The 20293-nt window shown below is 54.9% G+C and overlaps 1 protein-coding gene across 1 annotated transcript in view; it reads right to left on the reverse strand.

Annotated features, from left to right (window-relative positions):
- Positions 1-20293, reverse strand: part of TRIM9 (tripartite motif containing 9) — a 74619-nt gene that overhangs the window by 23537 nt on the left and 30789 nt on the right. The window contains exons 2-3 of the mRNA XM_059820022.1: positions 8777-8872; positions 8210-8332 (exon numbers count right to left, since the gene is read on the reverse strand). Coding sequence (XP_059676005.1) covers positions 8210-8332; positions 8777-8872 — 219 coding nt within the window. The remainder of the gene's footprint in view (positions 1-8209; positions 8333-8776; positions 8873-20293) is intronic.

A 20293-nucleotide genomic window follows, 5' to 3' on the forward strand; every position in this document is an offset into this window, starting at 1 on the left:
CCTACACTGACCTCTTCTGAAAGCGTGGGCAAGCCCCTGGACTTCCTTCCTCCATGGGGATGGTCAGTCCTTCGGGGCGGGATCCAGAAGGTGCAGAGGGGGTGCAAAGTCTTGCAGTGACCTGCAGCCCCTGCCATGCAACACAAAGCAGCCCCTTGCATTCATTTGATCTCTTCTGCCCAGAGAGAGGGTGCTGGGGGGTTGTTCTGCTCTTCCAAGGGTTGTCGGCCGCGTGGATGTTGGGTCTCTCAGCTGCAGACCACAGTGTTACCACTGCGTGTGAGAGGAGCCCAGCCTGCGGGCTCTAACCTTGCTGTTAGAGCATATCCTGACTGCACCGACCGAGCCAGAGCAAGGTTTTGCATTCCCTGCTGTATTGGGTTTGCGTGGCAGCACTTTGGTAGCAGGGGGGCTACAGGGGCGGCTTCTGTGAGAAGCTGCTAAAAACTTCCCCTATGTCTGATAGAGCCAATGCCAGCCGGCTCCAAGACGGACCTGCCGCTGGCTAAGGCCGAGCTAATCAGCGACAGCGGTAGCGCCTCTGTGATAACATATTTAAGCAGGGGGGGAAAAACCGGGAAAAGGCAGCCGGAGAAGAGAGGAGCGAGAATATGTGAGAGGAAGGACTCCGCAGACACCAAGGTCAGTGAAGAAGGAGGGGAGGAGGTGCTCCAGGCACCGGAGCAGAGATTCCCCTGCAGCCCGTGATGAAGACCATGGTGAGGCAGGCTGTCCCATGCAGCCCATGGAGGTCCACGGTGGAGCAGATATCCACCTGCAGCCCGTGAAGGACCCCACGCTGGAGCAGGTGGATGCCCGAAGGAGGCTGTGACCCTGTGGGAAGCCCATGCTGGAGCAGGCTCCTGGCAGGACCTGTGGAGCCGTGGAGAGAGGAGCCCAGGCTGGAGAAGGTTTGCTGGCAGGACTTGCGATCCCGCGGGGGACCCACATTGGAGCAGTCTGTTCCTGAAGGACTGCACCCCGTGGAACGGACCCATGCTGGAGCAGTTCGTGAAGAACTGCAGCCTGTGGGAAGGACCCACGTTGGAGAAGTTCGTGGAGAACTGTCTCCTGTGGGAGGGACCCCACGCTGGAGCAGGGGAAGAGTGTGAGGAGGAAGGAGCGGCAGAAACAACGTGTGATGAACTGACCACAACCCCCATTCCCTGTCCCCCTGCGCCGCTCGGGGGGAAGAGGTAGAAAATCGGGAGTGAAGTTGAGCCCGGGAAGAAGGGAGGGGTGGGGGGAAGGTGTTGGTTTTTTAAGATTTGGTTTTACTTCTCATTATCCTACTTTGATTTTGATTGGTAATAAATTAAACTAATTTCCCCAAGTCAAGTCTATTTTGCCCATGATGGTAACTGGTGAGTGATCTCCCTATGTCCTTATCTCAACCTACGAGCCTTTTCTTCATATTTTCTCTCTCCTGTCCAGTTGAGGAAGGGGAGTGAGTGAGCGGCTGTGTGGTGATTAGTCCGGCTGGGCTTAAACCACGACACCTGCCTGCTGGGCTGCAGATGGGCAAGTGGGGATCCCACCCTGAACACCCCGAAAAGCAGCCTCCTTCTTTTATGTGAGACCCCTCTCCGGGGAAACGCACATGCCATCAGGAAGACAGCAAAGACGGGATTGGGAAAACAATCTTATCTTCTTTGCAGCTTAAATCTCTGTCTGGTTTGCCCAGGATAATGTATTTGTGAGCCTCTCCCTGCCCGAGTAGATGCTTTCGAAGTATTACCAGCAGAATTGCCATCTGCTACCGCCAGCCAGACATGAGCCTCCAAGAAACAGCATTCGCTCGGTGAAGACAGGCACGGTGTCCCGGGACACGCAGCTGGCTCACCCGGCACCTGCTTGGCCAAGAGACGGGGTTACCGGTGAGGCAAGGGGACCTGCCACCACTGCTCCAGTCTTAGTGTGAGACCTGTGAGGCTTCCTGGCACCGTCTGGGAGGAGGGAGCTGGGGCACGGAGATGCCAGCCCCGGCTTTGCCCCTCTGTGCTGCCCGCTCCCCGGGAGCAGGGTGAGGTGAGGCCAGCGCCAGGCAGCTCCAGGCTGATTAAGTACCGAGCTTCCTGGCAGATTATCCCTGCTAATAAAGGTCTGGTCCGGAGCTGAAGTGCTTGCTTCAGGCTGCCACCGAGGCTACGTAAATCGTTACGCATGCAGGTGCAAACCAAGATACAAGAAATTCCATTTAAACACAAGTAAAAGCTTTTTTTTTCCCATAAAGGTGGTCAAAGACCAGAACAGAGAGGCTGTAGAGTCTCCAGGCTTGGAGACATTCAAGCTCGACCGGAGCCAGCCCAGGGCAGCCTGCTCTAGGCGCTCAGAAACTGCACCCAAAGCAGCAGCTGTGGCTCTGTCCCAGCCCACACCTTTAGCCGCAGCGATCCTGACCTTCTGTAACTCTGTGATCTCCTTCGGGGCCCGAGCCCCTATTCATCTGGAGAACTAGAGCATGAAACAGCAGTTTAATTGCAGCATCTATACAGCAGGCAAGCTGACAGCAGAAATCCACGTTTCCCTTCACCACCAACAAACTGTTTGCAAGGCAAGACAAGGGATCTTTGGTTGGGACCTAAAGGGGCTTTGTGGCTTTACAGCTTCTGCGCTCCACAGAAGAGAAGCAGGATGCGGACAGTGAACAGCAAGACTCCATGAATTGCTTTGATTAGGGAAATGAAAGGTTTTAAAAATAAGACATAAGCACGCCCCATACCTTTGAAGGCACGGTCTAAACCCAGTGGGGCCAGTGAAGCCTCCAAGTTTTCCATATGGCCTTAAGCATCCTGTGGTTCTCCTCGTGCATCCGGGATTTGCACTCCCTGGGGTACCTCCGCTCCCCGTTACCCCAGTAATGAAGAGTATTTTGATGAAGAGAGCTGGAAGCAAAATTTGGAAGTTCCTCAAGCCTTTGACTCGTGCAAGCAAATGAGGCTGTGTTGGGCTGAGGCTCAGTATTCACGAGATCGCCGGGAAAACCAGGCTGCCGTGAATTCTGCACAGAGGTAGATAGTTTACAAACCATTCCTGAAACCATGCGGGTGACACACCTCACTGAGTGGTGGCATCTTCTGGGAAAAGGCCAATGGGATAGCACTCTGGCTCAGCTGGCGAGGGGATTTGGGCAACTCCATGCATTTTGTTTGTGGTCATTTTTGTCAAACGCCTTTTTTTTTCCCTTTAGGTGCCAAAGGAGGCAACAGCCAGAACCCAGCTGCTAATTACAGGCTATAAAAAGTACTTTTGCTGTATACTCACAGCAGTTCACTACTACCTTAAAATAGGAAATTTATTTCAAGAGCTTTTCTTCCCTGCAAGATGACATTAACTATAATTTACATTTTAATACAGCTCCTAGAAGGTAATAACATCTGCACTCATCTCTACTTAAATGTCTTCCTCACCTTCCTCCTCTTTTTAGTACTTGGCTAGATAACCAGTTTTCAAGGCACTCAACCTCACTTGAACCTCAGCTCCTCAGTGCCCGGGACAAGTCCTGCTGGGGATGACACGTGGAGGACACGGAGCCTCCTCACCCTGGGGACATCGTGGCCGGAGTACGGTCACCTGCACGGCTGTGGGGATGGAGGACGGTGTTACAGGGAGCAGTGCCGCTGTGTTTCACCGCAGCGCTGCAAACCCAGAGGGAAAAATCCCTGGGACAGATCCCGATGGTTTGATTGTGCTGAATCCCACAATCACGCGCCTTCTGAGCAAAGCATTTCCAGGTGGATGTTTCCATGGTGACTTGCCTCTTGCTACTGGGAGAGGAGGCTCAGGCCGGAGCTGGGAAAAGCAGAGCTGCTGTGTTAACAACCCTGCGCGATGCTGGCGGCGGCACGTCCCGGGGGCTTGCACAAGCCCGTTTTGATGGGAGGCACCAGCAAGCACAGGGAGGCACGATATGGAGACCTGGTCTCCAGTGCAGAACCGCTGGAGAACACGGCACATGGACAGATGCTATGAAGGACGGACTTGATCCAGCTCTTCAACCAAACGAGCGGAAAGCTTGAGGGACATCAGAAAACCAGAGGCATCCCCTGCAGCCTGCTCACAGCTCTGCAGAGCTCCTCAGTGCCCCGCTCCTGGTGCCAACGCCCTTCCCAAGGTGCTCAGACACCATGGCAAGGGGAAAATAGTGGAGAGTATGGAGGGATTTGTAAGGGAAAGCAGTGGTCTGGTATCTGCATCTTTGGGAAGTAATATACCTTGTGATGAGCTTATTTGACCTGTGTGTCCTGTCTGGTGTTTCCGTACAGAAATGGTATGGGACAGGAAACCAAACCTGTGCTTCTGTCCTGTTTCCCATCCTTTCACACCAGACCTGATCACCAGTGACCTAATTCAATGGGGGACACAAGTTCCTTTGGGCTTCCTGGAGAATCCTGACTGTAGTCCCTAAAGAAGAGTCATGGACCAGCAATTAGTTTCTGGAGATCCAGCGCTATGGGCAGGTGCCCTTGGTGAGTGTCTCCTATAGAATTAGCTCCCCTGGGAAACGTGACAACCTCTGTTTGCCTGCAAGGGCTCTGCAGCCAAAGCACCGTGGTGAAATCACAGAGTAAAGGCACGCCGTGACCTGAAGGCCAGAATTGTCCACCACACTGCCGAGAGCTTAAAGGAGGTGCACACAGAGCTCAGTCCATGTGTATTGTGGACTAAGGAGAGATTTCTACCTGGGACAACCTTGCAGGGAAGACTCTATGTCCCCTGCTCAAACTGGCCCGTGCCGTAGGGCATCTTCCCTTGGAGAAGACCATACTGGTCTTTCAAAAACCAAGGCCAGCAATGAGGAGCAGGACAGACAAAGAGGTCTGTCCCGGAGGTGGAGCGGGCACCTGGCCCCACTGCTCCTCCAGATGTTATTTTTTAAAGCCCGGGTTCTTAATCTGAATCCAAGTGTAGAGGGAGGTTGGGGAAAGGCAGGGAAACATCCCTTCCAAGTTCGTTTCCTCCCAAACCTCTCCCCCTCCAGAGCAATTAGTGTTGGCCCACAGGCAAACCTGGACTTGTGCCTGCCTCCACGAAATACGTGTCAAGCCAAAGTAGGCCAGTCCTGAAGCCGAGCCAAGTCCAGCTTCGGGCGCCGCACGGAATGGGAACTTGGGCTCCCTGGTGAAAGGCGCCTGTGGCACCGTGCCAGCGGGCAGGCTCTGTCCCTCCGTGCCTCTCCTCCTCATTCACCCTGTGCCATACCGTGCCGTGATGGCCAACCTCCCAGCAGGCAGGAGGGACAGCCCATGGAGAGATCGGCTCCAGCCAGGGCACTGCCGCTCCGGAGCACCTAGTTTGGATCTGAAAGGGCTCCTGGGTGGCACAGCTAAGTCTCACTGGTCAATCTATCTGCTCATCTCCTCCTCAGCTGACTTGCTCTGGGGACATGGCAGCGGCAAGTGGACACGGGTGCCAGGCTAGGATGCTCCGGACTGGTCTGCTGTGGGAAGGAGTGAAGCTATCACCACAGCCAACATTGTCCTGTCCTAATGTGAACATCAACCAGGACAAGCCCCATGACCCTGCAGCAGGACCCACCACGGGTCCAAATTCAGTGCAAAGTGCGTGCCAGGGCATGTGTAGGAAGAGATGGCGCTGAGCACGCAGCATACTGCTGTGGACGGGACGGGCGGAGGTGGGGAGGTGGCCCCTCTGCCGCAGTCTCACACCCTGCACACCATCCTTCCCGACACCCTGGAAGGATTCCTGTTCCCTCTGCAATGCCTCCAGCGCTCCAGAGCCTCGGGGAGAAAGCTGGGGGCTTTGTCATGCCCCCCCAGCCGGCCCCCCAGCCTCAGGCAGCGGGGTGGACGTCCCGTTTTCATGTCTCATAATCACAGAATCACAGAATGACAGGGGTTGGAAGGAACCTCTGGAGATCATCTAGTCCAACCTCTCCTTGCATTCCCCTGACCCTTTGAGCGAGGCCAGCCCAGCCTGTGCCCAGCTGGAGCTGCAGGTGCTGCCTTTGTCCGGGGGTTTCCTTGGAGGGGGCAAAAGGGACACTGCCCCACGTGGCGACGACGCAGGCAGTCCCCTCCTCTGTGTGACAGAGCACGGTGGGGACAGTGGCAGTACTGGGGAAGGGTGTGCTGGGGACCAGGCTCCAGGATCGGTGGGAAGTGCCCACCTAGGTGACCTGGTGTGGCTGGGGGACCCTGTGCATGCATGGTGAGGACAGCAGGGAGGTACACACCATGTTTGAGACTCTCCTGCAGCCCCTGTCCCGTCCGCAGCTTGTGAAAGCAGGCAAGACCCTCTCTGTCCCTGTCCCCAAGCCAGAGGGGAAGGATGTGTGTTCACCCGGGCTGCGTGCCAAGGCTGCGTGTCCCAGCCGGGCGATGCTGAAGCCACAGGAGGCAAATCTCAGTGTGCAGGACTCTAGCTGGCACTCGGGTGGGTCAGGGCTGCACGACTCTCCCCACACAAGGCTAAGGCCAAGGCAGCACAGCTGCATTTATTACCTACCTCCCCGCCTCCCCCCCGCAAGAACTGAAAGGGAAAATCAGATAATTTCAGGCTAAAAATCTGACTGACACTGCACGAGCTGCAGAGCAGAGGGGAGCAGCTTCTGGATTTTAAAAACCAGCTGCTGTGATGCTACTGATAACTGCATGCAGGCTCGTGTGCCACGTCTGCCGGAGCACGCAGCGCCACGGAGCCCTGCCCGCCCGTGCAGCTCCCTTCCCACGGCACATGGGGAGCTGCAAGAGTCCTTCAGGGAGGGAGGCTCGAGGGCTGATTTTAACAGAGCCCAGTCTGAAACCCAGGGGCTGGAACTGCACTGCCAAGGTGGTTTCTTCTTTTAAGTGCCAGGCCTGCCTAATGACAAAGCCCGGCTGGTAACGAGGGTGGATGGGGTGGGATGTAGGCATGTACGTGTTGAGGGGACAGGTGATTCGGTATGAGCAAGCAGTGGGATGCAGTTCCTTTCCTCTGGCCAAAAAGCGGAAGGCCTCCGCGGGTTGTGCTGAGCAGGGAAATTGCTTTGTGCTGCCCGGCTTTTTGAGAGTTTAATTAACCATTCCCTGAAGGAGAAGAGGGAAAGAGAGCCCACCAGGCAGCGGGGGTCCTCTCTGCGCCTAGGAGACAGGCTGGCGACGTGGCATGCCTGTTTGGGGTTGGGCTTTATTGTGGGACACTGAGCACGGATGCTGGGCTAGGTCCCACAAAGCTCCTATTGTCCGGCTCCCGATGGAAACGCTCATGAGCCCTCGTGTTGTGGTGCCCATTGTCTGCAGGCAGACCGGAGATTGGTGGCCTCCTCCCTCATTTTAGGTAGGTTCAGGAATCCCTCTGGGAGCCTCCTGGGTGGCCCAAAGCAAGGCCGGGGGTGATGCAAGTGGAGCCAGAGAAGAGACACAGATATTTCTAGCCAGAACACTGAAATGCCCTTGGAAGAGGGATCCTGGAAGCACAAAGTGATGTTGGTGTGAAATGCCCCCATATCAGTGATGGCCAGGGTGCAACTACCTTGTCCAACAGATACCAGGCTACAGATACTACAGCCTCTCCACCACTCCTAGGTGAGATTTGGCCCTTTGCTTTCCTTCTCAGCCCCAAATCAGCCGAAAAGGCACAGCGTAGTGACTGCGGGAACGACACAGGCCAGGAGCCCGTTTTCACAGCTGCCCTCAACGCTTACGTTGAGAGCTGCACCTCAGTTCCCTCAATGCCAACAATTCACCTCTCAGTGAAACCTGAAGCCGTGAGGTGCTCAACAAGCACCAAACAGAAAATGGAGCAATTCCTGCTCCTCCTGCCTGATGAGAAAACTGGCATCTCATGATATCAAGTGCCCCAGAACTTCATCTGAAGCCAGCAGAAGTTACAGGCACTCAGCATCCTGCAGGATCATGCTAGTAGCTTGGAAGCAACACGGAGCATGAACAAGATCATTTTCCAGCCCGTGGATGCTGTACACATGGCTCTGCTGACCTAAGGACCAAGATTTGGCCCAATAATGGGGTAACGCAGTGGGAACCACCACCTGCTTTGCTCAGCACCCATCACACTGGGAGCAGGCTGGGCATCTGCAGCAAAATGGAATTCAGCTCATGTGAAAAGCAATAAGAGCGGCTTTCCAGTGACCTCCCCGCTCTTCCTGCGGTGCTTCACCCCAACAAACAGCATCCCGGTCCTCGTCCCCGGCCGATGCCAACCCTGCAGAAAGCTCTCTGACCACCCCAGCCGGTGGGTAGGGGCTCACCTTCAGCTTGTGCTCGTGCTCCTTGTTGACCCGGGACAGCAGCTGGGCTTTCCTTCTGTTGAGGGCATCGATGAGGGCGTCACACTGGGCCACCAGGCAGGCCTCGAACTCCACGCTGTTCTCCTGCGGGTCAGAGCAGAGCATCACAGCACAGGGCACAGCTCCATTTTAATTGGGAAACCTGATTTTTGTTTATGACACCGGTACTCCATGGCCATTTTTACATGTGCAGCTGCACCATACAAATCCATACCATTAGCACGTGGGGTGCTTACACCTTTGGCTCATGGCAAATGTGGTGGTGGTAGGTGAGGAACAGGTTTGGTCCGTCCTGCTACATCCTTGGATCTGCCTAGGGCGGAGACGGGAAGGGCTGGGGTCTCTGCTGCTCCCCCCATGGCACAGGCAGCTTTGGGAGCAGCAGTTTTTGGGAGGGCTACAGGGAGTAATATGAAAAGTCAGGTGTGGGCCCCCCACCAAACCAAGCTGGGGAGATGGGACAGAGGATCTCAGAGAGCAGTTCAACCTGGTGGGAAGGGGCTGTTCCTCGGCCAGGAGACACAGTACCTGGATTTGCTGCACCATGTTGCGGAGCTGGACCAGGAACTCTTTTGCTTCCTTGGCTCTGTCTGATAAGCCGTTCAGGGCCTGGGAAAGCTGGCTCTGCAGGGGGAAGAAAGAGCAGGGTCATTTCCATGTCCTGGACTCATCCTTGTGCTGGAGGAGCTGATGCGTGTGTGATTTGGGCTGGGGATGGACCGCAGCCCAGCACCGCCCTCCCGGGGTGTGCAGCCTTCAGCACCCCACCGAGGTGTCCTTCTGCCCCTGCCGCCCTGAGTGTAAGGAGAGGAAAAGGAGGGTTAGCCATCATCACGGACGCCCTGGGTTTGGGAAGCAGATATTGAGTGCCCACCTCCTCCACAGGCTTCCCTGGGTGATCAGGAACAAGCCACATCCCTCCTGGGTCTCAAAGTGAGCCAGTCAGTGCCTCCCCTGGATCTGTGCTCTCCAGGGAGCCAGACACCAAAAATCCTGTAGGATCTGACCCGTGTCTGCTGGGGATGATCAGCAAAAGGGCACCCCAATCAGACTGAAAATCTCCCAATCCCTAAGGAAAGCTAAGGTAAAGCAGGGTCCTCCACCACCATGCAAAATACTGACCGCTCCTTCCTCCTCCGGTGCTAGGGGTGGGAGCGCAAACCCACGGCCTGCTCCGGCCCGTGCTGAGCCGAGCGGCATAACACGGTAATAATAACCGTTATGTCTTGAGCTTTTTCATTTTCATGGCACTTTCTGAACATTAACTCCAGAATCTTCCCCTTTTGCTGTGATTTCAGTACGAGTTATTATCTCAAGAGCTGGGCAAATCACCCGCAACAATTTACCTCTCAGAGAGATTTTGCCTCTTTCGTGGGTTGCAAAATGCCTACAAACACCACGCGGGTTTTGAGGCGTGATCTTTCTTGGCGGAAGACACAGAAGGGGGCCCAGAAGACAGCTGATGTCCCCAAATCTCCAAAAATTTCATGTGACCATCCCTCCTGTGGTCAGGATGTTGGCACCGGGCTGGCACCTGCCCCGTCGTGCCGTGGTCCCCCGGATGCCGGGGCGGGGAGAGGGAGGAGGTGAGATGGGAGAGGGGAGCAGGGGGAGTGATGCAGAAGGGATACAAGGTCACCGGAGCGCAGCGCCTGCTGAGATGGCGCTGGGCTGAAATCAAGAAAAAAAGCACTGCTATCTAAGAGACGAGCTAGCAAACGAATGGCGACCATTTAATGGCCCAGAAAATGACCTTACTGCTGCTTCCCCAGGAGATGTTAATTCAACCCTAGTGATTTCTGCATTTCCTTTGTAATTTATCGTGCCCGAGTCATTAGGATGTGGAGCTAATCAGCGAATGCATCTCTAATAAAAATGGGATTGCTAAGTCAGCTCAGCAGGTCTCCCCATCTCTCCTTCCCTCCCCTGCCCGAGCAAAGGTCGGAGGAGAGCCGAGGTCGGAGCCCGAGCTGCTCCGCGCGGCGCTGGCAGCCCCAGGCACCGCAGGGCTGACCCAGCTCTGCCTCCTCCTCCCCGCTGCGCCCCTGCAAAAGCCTCCGTCGCCCTGCCCCACGCTCACCCTCCACAGCCCACGCATGGCTCCGGCCCTCCCAGATTTAGGAAGATGCCTTAAGCCCGGCAAGGTGGTTTCCTGCGAACCGAGCGCTGCAGCGCCCTGGTCTTCAATAACACAGGCAATTAATAGAGAAAATCAGCAGGAGTTTGTTATGTTTACAAGCTCCTCATTAAAACTGCAGCATGGTGGGTTTTTTCCTTTAATAAAGTCTTTGGAAGATTTTTCTTTCTATCAACATACATTTCAGAAAGGGGATCTTTAGATCAACATAACTCTTTGAGGCTTTCCTAGCGGGAAAGCATTTTAAACGTGCTCTTAAAATTTAGTAAGAGCTCTGCAACGCCAGTGTGCACTGTCCATGAGCAGCTCCTTCTCCCCGGCCACCCCCAGTCTCACAGGACAACAGCTTCCATGGCGCAGCCACAAAAAGTCCACAAAAAGACGGTCCATTCCCTTGGGAGCCTCCCTCCTCGAGGTCTTACACTGCATCCCCCTCCTCAGCTCTGCCCTTCCCTCTGCTCGAGATGTTCGCAATGCCACCAGTGCCTGCAAGCAAGGGGCAGGTTTATGAACTCGTCAGGAAACTGTGTTTTTTCCGTAATTATAAGGTTGATGAGGTGCACAGTGGACACCCTGCCCCATCCCTCGTCCCCAGCATGGAGATTGGGGTGCTGACACTGGCCTGCCCAGCTCACAGTGACGTGCAGTATGGCATTGCCTGCGCAAAGTTGGGGCGTTCTCAAGTTCCTGTGTACAGGTGGCCACAGGCTCCTCACCGGACATGGGAGCTCTAAGGTTTGGTTTTTTCATCAGCATGAGCTTCATGCTGATCTCCAGGAAGGGTCCCCATGACGCCGAGGCTCTCCCGGAGCGGAGACACGTTCCTGGACACGTCCCCTTTGAAACAAGCATCTGCCCAGCTCTCCCGCTGCATCCCTGCTGCTTAAGGCAAGAGTCACCCCGCTGGGGACTCAGAGCTGAGCTAACCATCCCGGTTAGCCCATTAAACAAGGTTAATTAATGCTATACGACAAGGGAGCGCGTATGGGAATGTGCGCAGGGACTCGTGGGCACGCCTGAAGGTATTCATTAAGGGCAGCGCTGCAGGCGCAGTGACAATGTGATTCATAACTGCATGCCACAGAAAAACAAAGTCCTTCTGGTTTCTGTTATTATGTTAATAAGTCAGAGGCTGCAGAGAGAAATTACATGACTGATTGGGTCCGTAAATTCTACAGGTATCTTCCATGACCCTTGGAGCAAACCCAAGCTTTAATGCAGTCTGTTGCTTCGGAGAAGGATTTAATCACTGGACACGGGAGGCAGAGTCACAGGCTTCCCACAAGCATGTGATCTACATGGAGGGAGCAGGAGATGGAGTCTCAGGAGGAGTCCTCCGCACAGGAGCCGGGGGGGTTGGAAGGACCTCAAGCCTTGTCACCTGCGGGTGCTGTACCAGATCGCAGGAAACAAGATGCCGTTAATATTTCTGACACATGCTGGAGGCATTTCCCCTTCCTGCAAAAAGCAGGAACGTTGCATTTTGCATCTCCATGTGGAAACAAAACCTTTGGGGCTTCTCAGAGCTAGGAACTCTGCTCTGGGGACCACTGTCACCCCGCAGAGCAGGAGATGGTGGATGGAGACCCAGCCTCCCGCAGCGTGCAGTGGGTCAGCCAGCTCGCATGCGCTGGACCGGATCAGAGTCCCACTCCGAGCTAGCACAGGCAGGGGAATTAATGAGTGTCTTAATATTAAGTGAATTTGTTCTTTGCAGAAAGCTGGCCTCTTTTTCAATGCTCTTGTTTCAAGGCAGTAAGAAGAGACCTCTGTAATTCACATTAGCATTAATGGGAGCTAAGCATTTAAATCTCTGTCCCCGGAGCACTTAGGAGAGAATCCGTCCCCTTTTTGTGCTTGCTAATAGCTCTGTAACCCTCCTTCCCAGGCACCGCTGACAAAGGGATTTCTGTCACTCTTTGATTCTCCCTTGTCCCAGAGCATGGGTGAGCACAGTTGGGTACAGGAGGCTGGTGCCTCAGCAGGGCTGAGCAGGCTCCAAGAAATGGAGAAGAGCACTATTTTAAACTCTGCATCATCTCTCAGATGGAGCTGGTCTGGTTCTTGTCCCGTATAATCCAGCTGCCAGCGGTGGAGCTCCTCCAGGTTTACCTTGAGGTGGGGTGAGAGCTGAGCCTGTTATTTTAGGAGATGCCGGGTCCTGCTTGGCATTGGATGCTGGATTTGCGGAGCCGGCTCTGTGTGACAGCTCCATCTGGCATACTGAGAAGAATCTGAAGTTAGCTAGCGTTGGCCACCAACAAGAGCGAGGGACAGTTGCTCTTGTTTCAAACCCCAACCTGCCTGCAGGCTCTGACACTAGAGAAAGTACCTGGAGTACTCAGGAGAGATGCCAGACTCCTTCTCTGCTCAATGGAGAGGAAGGCTCCTCTGCAAGCCAAAAACCCATTGCCAACCCATTCCCCTGGCCGGCTGGAAGCCCCCTCCCCATGCCCCTGCCCTCCCAGGAGCTGTGCAGCTCTGCGCTGCCTGTCCCCAGCCCGCAAGGGCTGCACCCACGCGCAGGAAAGCAAGCTTGTGTGCGATGGTGAAAGGTCACAAATTTCAAACGAGATCAAGAAAGGACATTTCTGTTCAAGGTCAGGCCAAATGTACACCCCAGCGCAGCATCTTCTGTGCAACGGTGCTCCTCCAGCCCCCAACAGTTCACAGCTCAGGAACCTCATGAGGTTGGCAGGGCTTTCACATAGCCTGTGTAACCCCTCTCGGATTTCTCTTCCCCAGAACTGTCCCATCTCCTTGTGGACCAACATAAGCTTTTATCACCCACAAAGTCCTGTAGCAAGGAGTTCACAGCTTAAGGTTAGGTTTACAATTGCACTCAACGATCTTAAAGGTCTTTTCCATCCTAAATGACTCTATGATTCTAAGTGCACACCCTGTGAAAGCCACCTCTTCTGGGCTGCTGCAGACCGTGCCTGCTTCAAACGCCATTTGCACCCAAGTCTTCAGACAACTGTACCTCCTTACCAGCCACAGCCAGGCTAGGTGCTCCCTGGCACCCCAAGACAGACAACTCACCCCAAAAGAGCTCTCACCATTACACTGAGAGCCCAGGACATGCTCTGACATCCCAAGTGCTGCAAACAGCTCCTGTTTCTTCTCTCCTTCCAAGCACAGAACCACACACAGAATCACTAAGGTTGGAAAAGACCTGTAAGATCAAGTCCAACCATCACCCCAACCCCACCATGCCCACTAAACCATGTCCCACAATGCCACATCCACATGTTCCTTGAACACCTCCAGTGATGGTGACTCCACCACCTCCCTGGGCAGCCTCTTCCAGTGCTTCACCGCTCTCTCAGTAAAGACATTTTTCATAAAAGCAAGTCATCTCGCAGCCAGTTCCTACGCTGGAGCACCCATATGGAGGTAAAAGAGAAGAGGAATAAGCCACGGCAAGAAAAGGTGCTGTTCCCAGCTGTTCTGCTTGTGCCCTCGAAAGGATGAGGAGCTGTCACAGATGCTGGAGTTGAAGTCATGTGCTTCTTTCTTTTAATTAAAGCATAGGACCTACAGCCTTTGAATCTTGAGGCAAGCTTACTGTATGTGATGCCTGACTAATTAAAATGGGATGTTTAATTAAAACTTGCATTCAGTCAGGAAGTTGATGAAGCTAAACTGCTGCTAATTGGCTTTCGGCTCCAGTCACGAGAGCCTGACTTTTGGATTCAACGCTGCCTAAGAAGAGAAAGCAGGAGCTCTGCCTGGAGCTGCAGCCTGGGCTGAACCTGCCCGTTGAGACTCGAGCCGGCACCGCGGGGCGAGGGGAGACCAGACTGGGCAGCGCCACGTCCCGGGGTCCTGCCAGGGATGGTCCTCACGGGAGACCGGAGACCGTGGGGAGCTGGCTGTGCCCTGTACTGCGGAGCAGCCTGCCGATGCGCCCCGGCTCCGTCCTGAGACAGCTCCCAGCGATGATAAATGCCAAAATGAAATCACACTCTCACCCCCCTCCTGGTTCCTCCTTCGCCCACCTGACAGTCACTCAGTGGCTCCTGCTGGGTCTGCTCTGGGGCTGACTCGGCATCGCTGCTACATGCCGATTGCTAAAACCCCCGGCTGCTCTCCAGCAACACCCCCGTGCCCGCTGCTCCCACTGATTAGCCCAGACCCCTTCCCCGTTTCCCTTGCATGCATCCCCAAACTGTATCAGCGATCCCTGTGTACTTACTGGGATGAAGACAAGTAAACAAGCCTGAAACCTACTCAGAACCAGCTCTGTTTGATCACTTCCCACAGACGGCAGCTTCTAGAGCTCTGCCCACCAGCTCCTAATGCACATGATGCGATGTGACACCACGCCAGGCTAGGCACTTACTACCTCCGTGCATGTAAGGAGACCTCTTACCAAAAATGCCTTCCACCGCTGCAGCCACTGCTATCAAACCTGAACCTCCTCAAAGGTCCTCCTCTCTTCCTCTCCCTTCCGCTCTGCTAAGCCCGGTCCCCCAAAATCGCACTGGAAACGCAGATGTGTGGCAGACAGTGGGTTACACCCTGAGAAAATCTCATCCCAAGGCAACCTCATCCCAAGCCTGCGTGCCCAAAAGGTCGGTGGAGAGCAGCGCTTTCGTTGCAGCCCACTTGCTCTCTGCCTGCTGAACTCCTCGGCATCTTCGGCCAGCAATCAGGCAGCAAACAGCCTTGAAAGCTGGAGACGGGCACTCACTCCCAGGCCCACCCTGGCACGCCTCCGGCAGGGATGCAGAACAGATACAGGCGACTGATGCTCTGTGTCTGCAGGGTGAGCAAAGCCAAGATCATCTTAGTTGCTAATAACTAACTTTGAGCCAAGGTTGGCGACCACGGGTCTGAATTACCCCTCTCCAAACGCTGCGCCATTCTGCTGCTGCGTATTTGACACGGGTCCAGCTCAGGTTTTCCTGGCTTCCCATGAGAAGGATGTGCTCTCAGCCTGACATAAAGCTGCAAATAAAGTAACAGACGGAAGAGCCTACGCTTGTCAGCAGGACACACACACACACACATACAGAACCAGGTTTTTGAGCAAAGCCCCTGGGTGCAAACTGCAGGCTAGAAATGAACCCTTAGGAACGGCCCCCGCTGCAGACAAGGGGGAGCAAGGGATGGGAAGGCAGCGACCGCTACCGCTGCGTACCAGGGGCCTTGGTTCTCCTCCTTCATTGCGGTTATGCCGGGGAAACTGGGGTATGCGGGAGGAAGATGAAATGTAAACTATTAAGATAGAGCAGCCCCTGGGAGAGGAGCTCCATGTGGGAACGTGCCTCAGGGCCGGGCTGCTCCTGCTGCCTCTGCAGCAGCCTGGAGGGCAGCTGGGATCTGCAAAGCAGCTGATCCTCCGCATGTGCAAGGCGGGCTGGCTTTCTGGGGCGAGCAGGCATCCGCAGAGCCGATTATCTCTGGGGCAATTTTTACTGACATCGGAGTTAGTCCCAGGGCCTGCGGAGGGGTCCCTGCTTCTCCGAAAGATGCCACTACACCCGCTACTATTAATCCTAGACCCTGGTGGGTACTCCTGGGGGAAGCATGCAGCCCTTTGCCGCTGCAGCACTGCAAAAACCCCAGGCAGAACCTGAGGAGGGAGGACACCTGAGATGGGGACACTTTGGGGTGTCTCGCCTCTGCGGTGGTGACACCCACGTATGGCTCCACAAGGATCTCCAGCCCTGGCTGGAGCACGGGTGAGTTACAGCCTTTTCAGTGCAAACTGGGAGGGATGGGATGGGTTTGGGATGCCCAAGGGTCCAACCCAGCATGGCTGTATCGATCTGCATGGAGCAGCAGAGCACCCAGCCCTCGACCTCTCCGCAGTGCTGAGGGCACCCAGTGCCCACAGAGAGCAGCAGGTGCTGAGGGTGCTCAGCACCCTTGGGGACACAGACTGTCTTTTGTGCACAAAAAAGCCTTCTCCTTTCTGTCATCTTCTACCATTTTCCCCCGTCCCCATGCAGCAGCACAGCAGACTGACGTGTGCCACCCAAAGCTGGCAGGGGGAAGCCCCACTCCAGAAGGGCCTGTGGATCAGCTCAGGATGGAGGCAGCGGAGAATTCAGCCAGGGAAAAAACCTCACGTCCCCTCTGCCAGGCAGACAGGCTGTCTGCAGCCTTCCCACGAGCTGGGGGTGGCAATGCAGTAGGTTTTGCCCCATGCCAAGTCCCAAAGCCGGGCTGCTGCCTGCCAGCTGGTAGGATTTTATTCAAGCCACTTATTTTTTGATTGCATTGATAACAGAACAGCAAAGCTGTTCTGAGTGCTGCAGAGCAGAAATCACTGCCAATCCTGGCAGTGTCAGACTTGGAGGCCTTATCAGCTCAGCCCAGGTTGTTCTTATTTATTGCCGCCCACCCCAAGTCCTTGCTTACCAAGGTGAAATCTTGCACGTGGACGTGCATCTGTCCTCCCCTGCAATAAGGAGCTGTCACAGGGTTACGGGTGGTTGTCGGGTCTGGGGAGGGCTGGCTGTGGCAGGGTCCCCAGGAGTGGCACCTGGGATGTCCCCGTGAAGGGCAAGACCTGAGAGCTCAGGTCGGATGCTGCGGACAACCGCCTGCCCCACACGAGCCTGGATGTCACCAGGATGCCTGCCTGCCTGCTGCGGCACTGCGCCGACCTAACCAACCCCTTCGCGACGCGGCTAAGCCTGTGTCTGCACCATTTCTGGGCCCAAGCCCTGTGTTTGTGGGATTGCTTGCTTCCTCGGGATCCCCATCCTACCACATCATCTCCCCTACGCTCCCTGTGAGATGATGATTGCAATAACCAGCCAGGAGCACGAAGCCCCCAGTACTGATGTGCCGTCACTTGGGCACACAGATGGCCCCGGCCGCTGGCTTTGTTCACGCAGACACTAGGGCAGTGTATTTCCTCAGCAGGCAGAACTGATTCAAAGGCTCCAGCCTGGAAAAAAAACAAGGATATATTCTTTTCAAGCGTGACCTTGCTAAAACCCTTCCATTGCCTCCCATGTGGCTCCAGGATTCCCTGGCCCCGGGCAGGCACGCTGCTCTGCCTCCTCCCAGCCTTGCTATAGGCAACGCCGAATTCACGGTGAGTTTCTCGTATGTTTTATTTAGCCTGGTCTCAGTTATAACCTGCAGCAGCAGTGGCAGTGTCCATCAGCCTGTCCGTACCAGCACGGCGACTTGCCTGGCCCAGCTCACGGCCCGGCTGCCCAGAGCCCCTCACCCTGCACCCATGGCAGAAAGGGAGGGGGGTCTACACCCTGACCAGCCCCAGGCTTCGGGGGTCCTCTCTGAAAGGAGACTTCTAATTTTTTCAAAATGACCTGCTGCGACTTGGTTGCCAAGCCCTGGAACCACGCATTAGCCAGCACTGGGGATACTGCTGGAAGCAAGAGACTTAGGGTAAAAACATCAATTATTCTCTTTGCATGGACTTTAATGCATGTAATTGTTACGCCAAAATTGCAAAAGAATAACTCTGGCCTCCAGACCCCCTGCTAGGATCAGCGTGTGTGACAGCCTAGCTGGGACGCCCAGGCTGTGGGTGCCTGGGGGGACAGGTCACACGCTGCTTCTTCCGCTCTGAAACAGCGGAGCATTTTACTCCTGCTGTGAATCCTTGTGCTCGCTTGAACATGCTGCTTCCCGGTTCGCAGGCCTTCTGTGGCCAGGGCAGCTGGTGCTCTGCAGCCTGCAATGATTTCTCAGCAGGCTTTGGGAGAAGCCTGTACGAGGAGGAGGAGGACCTGAACCCCCAACTTCCAGCATCCCTGCACTTTAACCCCACTTCTTCAAAGGGGAAACAACCAGGCGTGCAAAACTCTCCAGCAGAAGATACGGCTGCCAAGCGGCCTGTGAGATAACACGCCGGTGGCTTGCTTCCAAAAACATGGGGACACCAGATGAAGTTATTAGATACCACCGGAGCCGCAGTGACCTTCTATGTCTCAAGCACTGCTGTGGGATCAACCTTGGTTTAGCTTAGCCTCCGGGAAGAGCATAGATCTAGGACGATTCCTTGCAATCTGACAAGGGCCAGCTTTGCAAACAGGGACACTCAGTGTGGATCAGTTTATGTGTGGAACTTGCTTGGCTGTCCCTAGTCCTTGGACTAAACAAATACAAGAGGTATGTAGTGTCCTGGGCTGCTCCTTGCTGACAGTTCCTTGCTGTGAAGATGTGTTGAAGATGCTCTGTCCTTGCTTTGATATAGGATATAGTCCTTGCTTTGATTTCTAGGGAGAAGAGATATGAGCACCAAGATATCAGTAATAGCCCTTTGATATTGTCCAATTAATTCCCATTTTGCTTCATTAACACTCAACAACAAATCACCTTAGCTTTTCATTGGCAAAACCTAACACACGTCCCTTTGAAATCACAGAGAGAACTGCCAGCTCTATTACAGGGATGCTGAGAAAAACACAAGCTTAGCGAGGGTCTGCTGCCTGCCCGCGGGTACACAGAGGGGCAAACAAGGGAAGGGTGAGAAACTACTTAAAAAAGGCCAATTATTGTGGACTGATCGGTGCAGATCTGTGGAGTGAGTTGATGCTGAGGTCCACTCTCTCCATATTTCAGGAGGAGAGACACTTTAGACTCACCCTCGCCTGGTCCTGCTTTAGCTGCCCTGCATGAGGTGTGCTCCTGGAGCGCATCTTCCAGGTTGTGTCCTTGAGAGGAGTCCAGGTCCTGCTGCAGCTCAGCACACGGACATCAGGGTGGAAATGCAGGTCGAGAGTATTGCAAATACATGTTGCAGCTGTTCACTACAGGCTGTTTTTCTGAGCTGAGCAATTTCCACATCCCGGTCTGGGTGGCAGTCTCCCTTGGAGTCTTGTAACCAAGATGATACCGACTGAGTCTGGCTGCTTCTGGGACCTGAACCCTGGCAAGAAGGCGATGAACTTTGCTAGTGGCTGGTTCATGCAAGCAAGACTAGAATAAATTCCTCCCCATCGCCCCTCGTGGGGCAGCTCAGGGCACAGCAGGCAGCAAGGAAAGCTCCCAGCTCTAAAGCCTATAGCTAGCCGAGATCCAAATGGGATCCCCAGGACACATCTCTTCCCCTCTGGAGCACTCACAGGCAACCTTGCAGCCTCGGGGGGGGCAAAATTAGCACAGGCTGGACCACGCACACATGCACAACCCTCCTTTTCCTTCCCTCAGCCAGGCCTGCTGTAGATTCAAAGTCCCTCTCCCGGCACCAGTGCACCCGGGAGCAGTGTCCTGCCAAGGATGAAGGGCAGTGAAGTTGCACGCTGGCCCTTGTTTCGTCTTCCTCCGTGCCTCTGCAACTCTGGGGTAGCTTTGCTGCTTCTACAACAGACACTCACCGGGCCCAGCAAGTCTGAAGTAGCCCAAAACAGGCAGGGAGGGCAAAGCCATGCCTCTTTGCTGTGAGATAGCGGTGAATCTGTAGGGCAATTAAGAAGGCGGCATCAACTGAAAGCAGTCTTTGTTCACCTTCTTCATCAGATGCACGAACCCTGTCACTGCCGGAGGCCAAGACAAGAGCTCAGGGAAGAGGGCTCCCCTCCTGTCTGCGTTAGCGATGCCCAAGCCTTGACATAAAGTTGACTTCACTGCCGACTTCATGCATCTGCACAGCCTTCGACTGCCGCAACAGCGAGAGCTCTGCGAGGGACATGACCACCACCAATCTACCAGCGCTGCGGAGATCCTCCCACAGCCCAGGCACAGCTCCTAGGTACCAAGGGCGCAACATGGGCTTGAGCTCGTTTCCAGCCCCACAGGCATATGCTAAAAGCACATTCTTTGGGCTGAAGAGACACGCAGATGCGATGGATGCAGACACCAAAGTGACACGTGCTGGCAACAGAAGTATGGGCAGCTCCGTATGGGTCGTAATGAGGCTGATGGGAGGAAGCAAAGAGGTGCTTTGGCTGGAAAAGGCAAGGTGAGGATCCTGGTGC

This window comes from Gavia stellata, chromosome 7 (assembly GCF_030936135.1).
Source record: "Gavia stellata isolate bGavSte3 chromosome 7, bGavSte3.hap2, whole genome shotgun sequence".
NCBI lineage: Eukaryota > Metazoa > Chordata > Aves > Gaviiformes > Gaviidae > Gavia > Gavia stellata.